General features: G+C 58.4%; 2 protein-coding genes across 4 annotated transcripts; one reads left to right on the top strand and one right to left on the bottom strand.

Moving 5' to 3' along the window:
• Positions 1-586: 586 nt before the first annotated feature.
• Positions 587-5437, top strand: Dhrsx (dehydrogenase/reductase X-linked). Of its 3 annotated transcripts, none has more exons than XM_021628990.2 (7): positions 587-845; positions 2881-2988; positions 3186-3254; positions 3383-3484; positions 3958-4165; positions 4635-4842; positions 5181-5437. In XM_021628990.2, exons 1-7 carry the CDS (start codon positions 602-604, stop codon positions 5376-5378), a joined length of 1137 nt encoding a protein of 378 aa, XP_021484665.2. In that variant the 5' UTR covers positions 587-601; the 3' UTR covers positions 5379-5437. The 3 variants fall into 3 exon arrangements, with proteins under 3 accessions (XP_021484665.2, XP_060230808.1, XP_060230809.1); XM_060374825.1 differs by having other exon boundaries at positions 3961-4165; XM_060374826.1 differs by lacking the exon at positions 3383-3484 and having other exon boundaries at positions 3961-4165.
• A 228-nt stretch (positions 5438-5665) lies between these two features.
• On the bottom strand, positions 5666-10146 carry Asmt (acetylserotonin O-methyltransferase). The gene is made up of 8 exons (XM_021628999.2): positions 10018-10146; positions 9767-9929; positions 9149-9278; positions 8558-8626; positions 7982-8100; positions 7203-7349; positions 6970-7092; positions 5666-6271 (listed from the first exon to the last, which is right to left on the bottom strand). The coding sequence occupies exons 1-8, from the start codon at positions 10108-10110 to the stop codon at positions 6048-6050; spliced, it is 1068 nt and encodes a 355-aa protein (XP_021484674.1). The 5' UTR covers positions 10111-10146; the 3' UTR covers positions 5666-6047.
• Between the last annotated feature and the right edge of the window lie 334 nt (positions 10147-10480).

Raw genomic sequence — 10480 nt, forward strand, 5'->3', positions numbered from 1 at the left:
AGGGCTGTATGTTTGGGATGAAGGGTCTCGAATATGGGGTCTGGAGTTAGGATTGTGAGGTCGAAGGTCACACCTGTAGGGTCACTGCAATGAGGTCAGGGGTCATAGCTGTGGTGGCAGGATCAGGGCTGTGTGGTTGGGGTTATGGTTATGGGGTCAGGTTCATGGCTGGTGCCAGGGCTGTTGGGTCATGGCTGTGGAGTCAAGGGTTAAGGCCTGAATTCGAGGTTCATGCTATGGGGTCAGGTGTCACAACCTGAAGATCAAGGGTCACGTCTATGGGGCTCATATCAAGGCTGTGGGGCCCTGGGTCACGGCTGTGGGGGTCATTTCAGTGAGGTCGGGGGTCACAGCTCTGGACATTAGATGTCATGACTGAGGGGTCAGAGGTCACGCCTGTGGAGTCAGGGCTTAGGGGTCAGGGGTCACTGCTGCTGGATCAGGATTCAGGGCTGTGGGCGGGGCCAAGCATGACATTGAGGGCCTCAGTGGGTGGGGCCTAGCGAGTTAGACACTAATAGCCGGGGTGGGCGGGGAAAGGGGAGACTGACAACCATCGCGTCATGGGGGCGGTGGCCGGGTCCTACCCGGACCCGCAGTAATGACATCACGGTCACGGTGGGAGGGCCCGACAGTCAGGGCGGCGATTGGTGAGGTCGAGCGGAATGACAGTCATAACGGAGGGGGCGGGGCCAGGCGGAATAACAGTAATGGCCGGGGAGGGCCGGGCGGAGGGAAAATGGAGCTGCGCGCGGTGCGGGCCGCGGTACGTGTCTATGCGGTGGGCGTGGCCGTGGTGGTGACACAGCTGCTGCGGCGGGTCCTCGGCGGTTTCCGGCAGCCCGGTGAGTCACGTGGGGTGGTGGTAGGGCGGCGGCGACATCCGGGATCCCCGGGGATCCCAGCAAACGGAGGCCGGTCAGCGTTGGCCCTGCCAACACCGGAAGCCGGAAGCCAAAACCGCGGACCAGCATTCGAGACCTTCCAGGCGTTCCGTGTGGTCCGAGGGGATCGTTTGGGTGAAACACCGTCCCCCCGCGGTGACTTCCAGTGCAGGGAAATGTCACTAAAACGGACACTTCCGGAGTTTATGTCAAACCGGAAGCCGGAAGTTTAACCGGCTCACAACTGTTCAGGCCCTTCCAAAGGTTCCGCATGCAGTTTGCGGGGTCCGTGGGTACGGCGGGGTCGTTTTGTGATACTCCGTACCTCGAAGAAAGACACCGAAGACGGGCTCTTCTGTGATCTAACACAAACCGGAAGCGGGAAGTATAACCGGCGTACCGGTGTTCGGGGTCTTCCCGGCGTTCCACGCGGCTACCGAGCGGTCCGCGAGCTCCGTGGTGTCCGCTGGGGCGACACTTAGCCCCACCTGGACATCCGGTGTGGGGAAACAGCTCTAAAACAGGTGCTTCCGCTTCCTCAGTCAAAGCAGAGAGCAACGGGCGGGGGAGGTGTCTTTCCCAAAAGTCCTTTCGCTGCGGTTTCTTAGTGTCATGCAGTGTCGTGAATATTTATGAGTGCGTTTGCATATTAGTATCGTCAAATTCCGTGACTGATTACGTTAGGTGAATATTAATCAAGACACAGAATAATTAAGCATGTGATTAATATTCATGGTATCGTTTGCATGTCATCTATCGCTCACCCCTGGGTGAACATAAGCCGTTATAGGAATATTCATGAGTCGATTTGCATCTTGCTTATCGATCCTCTGGATGGTTTTGGACATACATACTTAAATATTCACGAGATGATTTGCATATTGTCCATCCTTCTGCGGCTTGTCATGCGAAGGTTCCTTAATTGTGGAGCTCCATTGATCCCCGTGGCTGAATAGGTGGTGGGGATAGTGCCCCATAGTTGCAGACTAATGAATATTCTTGGGGCGATTTGCATACCGAGTCCAGACTTACTGGTATCGAGATCCCACATGAATATTCGAGAGGCAATTTGTATATTTATTATCGATCCTCTAGTGGAGGGGCCATGAGAATATTCATGAGTTCCTTTGCATAGTAATATTGGTATTCTCATGGATATTCTGAAACAAATGTGAATATTCACGTAATGATTTGCATTTTAATAGCCTCTCCTGTGGGTTGTTAAGTCTCCCGAATATTCATGAAAATATTTACACATTGACCCTAGATCCCCATGACAGATTATATCCGGCGAATATTTATAATGTGGCGCAGATAACGCCCTGATGCTTACAGACTGATGAATATTCACGATTAGATTTGCATTTTGAGTGCCTATGTTTCCTGGCTGGCGAGGATGCCTCTCGTGAATATTCAGGAGGCGATTTGCTTAATGATTGTTGAACCTCCTGTGAGCGGTCATGAGAGGTCAGATTAATATTCATTTACATAATTATTTTCATATTGATTATCCTCTGGTGGATGGTGACCAGATGTCACGTTAAGGTAATGACACAGATATATAAATATTAATTATCGATCCTTCTGTGGGTGGTCATGAGATATCACATGAACACTTATGGAAACATTTTAATATTGATTATCGATCCTCCTGTGTCTCTTATGCGGCATCACGTGAATATTCATAATGAGATTTACATATCTATTATCGATCCTCTCGTGGATGCTTAAGAGATGTGACTTGGATTTTCAGGAGATTGTTTGCATGTTTATTAGCTTCTCTGTAAGCCCTTTAGCTTTCCGCAGTCCTCCCAATATTGACAGCAGGGAGGCTCCGCCCTTTAACCACGCCCCCGACACTCAGCCCTCCTACTCACGTTCTTCAGTTTCCCACACCGCACCGCCCAGTTCGGGCTCCCTGTCCGCTATGCTCCTCCCATTTGCAGAACCCTCCCGCTCCACACCCACCCATCCACTTCCGGTCTCCTCTCCCCAGCGCTCCTACCCCAGCCGGATCGCGTGGCCATCGTGACAGGCGGAACCGACGGTATTGGTCTGAGTACTGCGAGGCAGCTGGCGGCTCTGCGCATGCGCGTCGTCATAGGTGGGCGTGGTCCATTGTGTTGGGCGGGGTCGCAAGCCAGGGGGCGTGGCCATGAATTTGAGGAACCGGGAATGAAATTCTGGGCGAAGTCAGGGGGCGGAGTTCTAAAACAGGACACCCCCACCACCAATGGAGAGCAACAGCCTGCAAGTGAACTTCTTGAGCACCGCCTGCGACGCCATCCTGTTTTCTTATAGCTGGAATTAACGTAGAGAAGGCGCCGGAAGTCGTGCGTAAAATCCGAGAGGAGACAGGGAACAATGACGGTAAAGGGGCAATGTTCTATGGCGCGGGGCCTGATCTTCACGTAGCTGGGCCAGAGAATGAGGTGATGGGCTGGAGGACAGAGGGCAGGAGGGTGATTGACAGTAGGAGGGGCGGGTCCTTCTCCCAGTGCACTTCCTGTTTTTGGATCTGGCCTCCCTGGCGTCAGTGAGGAAGTTTGCGAGGGACTTCGCAGCCCTGGGACTCCCGCTGCACGTGCTGGTGAACAATGGTGAGTGCCTGGGCAGGGCCTCGGGGAGGGGCGGGGCCAACAGAGAGGGCTTGTGGACCGGGCTTTGGGTGAGGTTCTGGGCGTGCCCTGGGGAGAGGGAGGAGCCTAGCGGGGAGGAGGGGCCGTGCCTCAGAAGGACAGGATTCAGGTTGTAGATGCTGGGCCTCCTGGAAGTGGGTGGGGCCTAGGGTGTGAAGGTTTGGGACCGACCACACACTGATAGCACAGCTTTGCATATTCATAGATTATTTGCATAGACCACCCTGTGCTTCGCGTGTGTATGCAATTGAAGGGCGTGGCTGGAGGGAGGGCGGCCTCCAGCGGAAAGGAAGGTGGGGGGGGTCAGCCCCTGGGCATGCTGGGAAAACGTAGCCTCCAGTGGGCAAAGCTTCCTGTCACTGTCTTCTGATGTAATACGTGATCCAGACCATGACCCGTAACCCTTGACTCCAACCCCTGACTCCGCTCCACAGCAGGTGTGATGCTGGAGCCGCGCGGGGAGACCGTGGACGGGTTCGAGCGGCACCTGGGCGTGAACTTCCTGGGCCACTTCCTGCTCACGCACCTGCTGCTGCCCCTACTGCGTGCTTCGGGAGAGCCCGGGCAGGCAACGCGCATCGTCACCGTTGCCTCAGCCACACACTACGTAGGAGAGCTGGAACTGGATGACCTTCAAGGACGGTGAGGGGCGGGGCCTCAAGTGCAAGGGGTGTGGTGCAGGGCGGGGCTTCATCAGAAGGATGCAGCGCCTCAAAGGCAAAGTCCTGGCTCATCGGCAGGGGTGCGGCCTCAAGTTATTTGGTTTGCCCTTAAGAGAAAGGGGCGGGGCCTGGCGGGAAGGGAACAAATCAGGATGGGAGTGGGCGTGGCCAAGGAAAGGGGCAGAGTCTGGAGTACAGAGACGAAGGATGTGGCGTCGAGGTGGAGGGCTGACTGGGAGTGGCTATGTCGATCGGGCATGGCTTGGACGGGAAGAACGGAATCCTGAGAAGTAGGCGGGACTTAGTCGCCCAGGGTATGGCGTGAACCAGTAGGGCGCTGAATGATAAGTGGGCGTGGCGGAGGAAAGGGAGCCGATGTGCAGGGACTGTGTGTGTGGGGCTGGGCCGTGATATCACCCAGGCAGTGGGCATCTCCTCCCCTCCCGTAGCTCCTCCTACTCCGCCCACGCGGCCTACGCGCAGAGCAAGCTGGCGCTGGTGCTGTTCTCCCGGCGACTGCAGCGGCTGCTGACGTCACTCGGCGATCCCGTGACCTCGAACGCAGCCGACCCGGGCGTGGTGAACACAGCACTGTACCGCCATACCTGCCTGGGCATGCGCGCCGCACGGAAGGCACTGGGATGGCTGCTGCTCAAGGTGCATAGGGTGCCCAGGGCCCCCAACCTGGCTGCAGACTAGGGGCCCTGCCCATATCCCCGGGCTCCGCCCACACCCCCTGGGCCCCGCCTACCTCAGGGGTGACTTCAGGCCTCACCCATATCACCCCAGAATGATTGATGGTGCCTCCACCCTCTTCCTTGACACCCCAAGGCCCCACGCCCCCATTTCCGTATTTGACTGACTTCCTGAAGCCCCCACACCTTCCCTGTGATACCCCAGGTCCTGCCCCTTCCCTGGGTTGATTGAAACCCCCCTCTTCTGGGTTTGATTGACTCATAAACCCACCTTCTCTTCCACCCATACTCCTCCCCCAGAGCCCAGAAGAGGGCGCCTGGACTTCCGTGTTTGCTGCTGTCGCTCCAGAGCTGGAGGGGGTCGGGGGTCGCTACCTGCGCGACGGGGGCATTGAGGCTGAACCGCTTGGGGTCACGGGCAACCTGGGACTGCAGCGACGCCTGTGGGCGGAGGGCTGCCGGTTGACGGGCATAACCTGGGGGGACCCCGAGCTGTGACATCACAGAGCCAGCCTCACCACAGTCATCACAATTAAATGGTTCCCCACCTGGTGCAACCTGTTTCTGGTTCAATTGTTCGCCCTTACGGGGGTGGGGATAGGGGTGGCGGTAGGTGATGACACTTTCGACCTGCCGGCCACACCCTCACCCCTACACTGAGGCCTCACTTTCGCCTTTGCATGCACTTCCTGTTTCTCTTTTTCACACTAAAGGATGAATGACTACCGGCCAGGGCGTCATAAGGGATGGTGTGGGCGGAGTTCCCAGAGGTGACTTCTCCGGCAGAGTGGGCCCCTAGGGTAGCCCTGCCCATCTTCTCCCAAGAGGCCCTGTTCCAATGTGGGTAACCCTGCCAACCACCTTGATGTCACAGCCGACAGCCCTTGAGAACTAATTTATTAATTCAGACACATGACATCACTTCTTGAATGCCCCCAGTGACACCAGTCACCGATTCCCCCCACCACATAAATGGATGACATCACTTTTGTGTCAGGCAGCATCTCCAGATTGGGTGGAGTAAATTTCTGGTGTCCCTCAATGGTGGGTAGGTCACTTTCTGGGTTGTTTCCACCTGTGACTTCACTTCCTGGAAGCACCCATCACTGTCAATGATCATCTCCCCCTTCCTGGGGGCAGATAATGTCATTTCCGGGCCTGGAAGGGTTACTTCCAGGCCAGCATGGTGGCATAGGGGCCCCTTGTTCGAACCACCCGGAAGTGGCTGAATCCTGCCCCGGCCGTCAGGGCCTGGTACTCAGCTTCTGTGCGCTCCCGCCCGCGTGTCTGCACGGCCATGTTGAGTGACAGGAGCAGCGCGGGGAGGCGAACTGGGCCAGCGGGGTCACCCTCCGGGGGCATCAAGGCCTCGACCAGTAGCAAAGCCGTCCCTGGGGTGGAACAGGTTGATGGGTGACCCCGTGTGACCTCTGTGAACCTGTAATGACCCTCATGTGGCCCCTTGTGACCTCATGACCCCGTGATCCTCCTGAACCCACCTTGACACCCATGGCACTCACTATGACTCTTGAACTCCCTGTAGCCCCACTGACTCCACATTAACCATGTAAATTTGTGTGACTGACTGACTTGTGTGACCCCACATGACTATCATGACCCCTGGACACCCCATGTGACAGCATGACTCGTGACCCCTTTGACCTCCGTGACCCCATATCACCCCTTGTGACTCTCGTGATCCTGTGTGACACCCTGAACTTCCTTGACACCTGTGACCCCATAACAGCCTGTGACCCCGTATGACCTGTATTGACCCGGAGTTACTAAGACCCTGTGTGGCCCCGTGACCCCAAGTGACTCTGCATGACTTTCCTGTGACACCTAATGACTATCATTACCCCGTGTGACTCTGCATGACTTGTGTGACCCCTTGTCATCCCCCGTGACCCCTTTGGCTACCATGACCTCTGTGACCCCTTGTTACCCCTGCTTGACTCTCATGATCCAGTGACAATCCTTGACCGCAGTGACACCCTGTGACCCCAAGTGACGCTGTGTGACCTCGTGACACTCCTGTCCCCCCCACCCAATTTGAGCCCTTGATTACCCCCATGACCCCAGGCCTCACCCGCCCCACCCGCCATGCTGATCCGACCCAGCAGCCCCGCACAGGCCTCGTCTGTCCAGTCGTGCAGGACCCGGGCCAGGATGTACAGGTCGGCAGCTGGGAGGCGGGATCGAAAGAAGTCACCTGTGGGAGGGCAGGGTTACAGAGGCGGGATCTCGGAGGCTGGGTTACATAAGTGAGAGGTGTGGCCATACGGAGAGTTCAGATAATCCACTCGCCCAGGCCACACCCACCTCCCAGGAAGTGCACCACTGGCTCAATCCCAGGGGACTGGAAGGGCGGGGCCTGCGCCGCGGCAATCACTTCCGGGGTGTCGAACACGGTGACGTCGCTCCCGGGGTAGAGACGGGCGAGCTCGCAAGCCAGAGCCCCGGAGCCGCCTACGAGGTGGTGGAGGGAGGGGGGTGGACCGCGGGGTGTCACAGCAACTTCCTGTCACCTCCTGATGTCGCTTCTTGTCATTCCCACTGCCACTTCCTGCTCACCGGGCATCACTTCGGGCCCTTCTGTAGTCACTTCTTTTCCCTCGGGAAGTCACTTCCTTTCCTTTCCAATGCCACTTCCTGTCACTTCCAATGCTACTCCTGGCCCCAGGGACATCACTTGGGAGGTTGCTTCTTGTACCCTGGGATGTCACTTCCTGTTCCACCTGCTGCAATATCCAGTCTTTTGGGATATCACTTCCTGACCCTCCCACTGCTACTCCTGGCCCCAGGGACATCACCTTGGGAGGTTGCTTCTTGTACCCTGGGATGTCACTTCCTGTTCCACCTGCTGCAATATCCAGTCTTTTGGGATATCACTTCCTGACCCTCCCACTGCTACTCCTGGCCCCAGGGACATCACCTTGGGAGGTTGCTTCTTGTACCCTGGGATGTCACTTCCTGTTCCACCTGCTGCAATATCCAGTCTTTTGGGATATCACTTCCTGACCCTCCCACTGCCACTTCCTGTCCCTGGGGAAATCCCTTCCTGTGTCCGAGACCTCGCCCTGCCTCGTCCCGGGCCTCACCACCGACGTCACAGACGACCCGGAAGGGTGAGAGGTCAAACGCCGTGAGGACATGACCCCCGCACACGCTCCAGGTCTCCTGCAGGGCGCGCATGAATAGCAGGCGCTCTGGCTCCGACCTGGGGATGGGGTCAGGGATCATGGGTGGGCGGGGCGTCTTCAGGGAGAGGGCGGAGTCCGGGCTGAAAGGGGCGTCTTTAGGGAGAGGGTGGGCTTTCCTCAAGGACAGGGAGGGTCAATCAGTGAGAGAATGGGGAGTCATCAAGTATGGAGTAGGTGTTACCAGAGGGGGCCGGGTCAGGGGTGGGCTTGGCATGGTCAGAGAGGTTGGGACAGGAGGGTGTGGGCGGGGATTCAGGGGTAGGTGGGGCATTCAAAGGGCGTCCTGGGGGTGGGTGGGCTATCAGGGAGCCAGCAGCAGGGTGTGGGAGGAGCTTCCTCAGGGAAAGGGTGGTGCAATAGAGAGAGCGGAGCAAGTGTCAGGTAGAGCTTGGTTGTTGTCATGGGATGGGATGGATGGGCGTCGTCAGCCCCTCCCACAATCCCGGTGGGGTGGGGCTGAGGCGACCATCCCACCTGTAGATGGCAGCAAAGGGCTCCTCGGTGTCCACACCCACGGCGCGCCCGTACTGGCTCCGCCCTTCCCTGTGGGCAGGGTTGGAGATGGGGGCGGGGCGCATCACGTGTGTTTGTGAGTCTTCTTTCCCGGGACATCGTGGGGAGCCCTGCCCACGATGGTACCCGCCCACCCATTCTGACCCTGCGTGTCCTGTATGCCTGCCCTGCCTCCCACCCCGCCGCCTGCTGTACCCTAGTGCACCCACCCTGCCACCCGGCCCGGTGCACCCTGGTAATCGGCCCAGCTCTCCTGAATTTTGGTTGTCCACTCCTCACCCCGCCCATGTTCACGCCCACTTCCCTCTGACCCCGCCCGCCCGCCCTGTGCATCATGGGTACCTGCCCCACCCATCCTGACCTGCTAAACCCTGGGTATTATCCTGCACCGCCGCAGAGCATCATGAGAACACGCCCCGCTCACGTCAAGTCACGTCTAGCATCATGGGGATCCATCCCCCACGACCGCAGAACAGTCCCCCCCCCCGTACTCCTCCTTGACCCCTCAATCCCCAAACCTCGCCCCGCCCAGCCCAGCCCCCGGGGTGTCACCTGACAGCTCGGCCCAGCTGCCCCCAGCAGCGGTACGGGGTCCCTGCCAGGTAGAGCATCATGTGGCGCTGACACCGGGGGCTGCCTGCAACCAGCAGCGATGATGCCAGTCGGGTGTTGGCGAAGGTGCCTGCGGGTGGGCCCGGGTCAGGACACTCCCACCGTAAGGGCACACCCACCAAATCAGCCAGGTCTGCCCTGAAGACGTACCCACAGTAGGCCACGCCCACCATGTCAGCCCCAGCCATGGCAGCCATGCCCACCATGAGGGCACGCCCACAGTGCTGCCACACCGATGTCAGCCACGCCTACCTTGACAGCCACCTGGCGGACACACCAAGTCAACCACACCCACAGTAGGCCACGCCCACTGCCACCCGTGTGTCAGCCACAACCACAAACACTGCCTTGCATATCTAGCAGTCAATCATACCTCCCCTGTCAGGCTCCACCCACCACATAGGTTCCGCTTACCGTCTAGCCACGCCCACGTCAGAGCCCAATCACATCCGCCCCGCCCACACCAATCACCACTCACCATCAGCCAATCGGCCCTGCCCATGTTGGATCCGCCCACCACACCAGCCACACCCCATTCAGCCCTCCAGCCACGCCCACCGTCCGGCCCCACCCGCAGCATCCCCAGCTCCACGCAGGCCTCCAGCAGCAGCCGGGTGTGGCAGGGACTTGACCCTGTGGCCCTGGCAATGGCTCCCACGTCGGCTGTTCCAGAGGCCGCAATGACATCAAACACACCGAGGTCGCAGGCGGAGAACACGACCTGCGGGTGGGGAGGGAGCGGGAGAACTGAGCACGAGCACCCTGACCACTCCCACTCTGACCCAACACGGCCCCCAGAGACCCCGCACCTGTGACACCATGAAGCCATGCGCATACTCCATGAGCACCCGGAAGTCCCGATCCTCGGGGGTCTCATCCTCCCGCCACTCCTCCGAAGCCATCTTGTCTTGGGGCAGGCAGATCACACTCCCATCCTGGGTGGCCACACCAGGGGACTTTTATAAACCTGTGAGGAGAAGGGGGAGGGGCAAATCACTCAGGGTTCAGTGACGTCAGTGGGCTGAACCGGATCAAGCCGGATTGGCCTCAATCCCCCATAAGATCCCTCCTCAGTCTGTCCTCCTCCTCACTCAGTACTCCTCCTCCGCAGTCCTCCCCTTCTACAGTCCTCTCACTTAGTCCTGCTCCTCATTCATTCCTCTTCTTCCTCACTCAGTCCTCTTCAGCCAGTCCTCCTCTTCACTCAGTCCTCTTAAGCAGTCAGTCCTCCTCCACTCAGTCCTCGCCCTTACAAGTCTTCCTCCTCACTCT

This window comes from Meriones unguiculatus, chromosome X (assembly GCF_030254825.1).
Source record: "Meriones unguiculatus strain TT.TT164.6M chromosome X, Bangor_MerUng_6.1, whole genome shotgun sequence".
NCBI classification, from domain to species: Eukaryota; Metazoa; Chordata; class Mammalia; order Rodentia; family Muridae; genus Meriones; species Meriones unguiculatus.

What these genes read in the sequence shown, in the direction of transcription:
- Asmt (XM_021628999.2), bottom strand. Translation starts at nt 10,110, where the DNA reads ATGGCTTCGGAGGAGTGGCGGGAGGATGAGACCCCCGAGGATCGGGAC. An exon ending in CAGCTGGGCCGAGCTGTCAG is followed by an intron (nt 8,627 to 9,148) that starts GTGACACCCCGG and finishes CCCTGCCCACAG; the next exon opens with GGAAGGGCGGAGCCAGTACG. An exon ending in AGTGGTGCACTTCCTGGGAG is followed by an intron (nt 7,093 to 7,202) that starts GTGGGTGTGGCC and finishes GCCCTCCCACAG; the next exon opens with GTGACTTCTTTCGATCCCGC.
- Dhrsx (XM_021628990.2), top strand. Translation starts at nt 602, where the DNA reads ATGACATCACGGTCACGGTGGGAGGGCCCGACAGTCAGGGCGGCGATT. An exon ending in GCGCATGCGCGTCGTCATAG is followed by an intron (nt 2,989 to 3,185) that starts GTGGGCGTGGTC and finishes GTTTTCTTATAG; the next exon opens with CTGGAATTAACGTAGAGAAG. An exon ending in TGGGATGGCTGCTGCTCAAG is followed by an intron (nt 4,843 to 5,180) that starts GTGCATAGGGTG and finishes CTCCTCCCCCAG; the next exon opens with AGCCCAGAAGAGGGCGCCTG.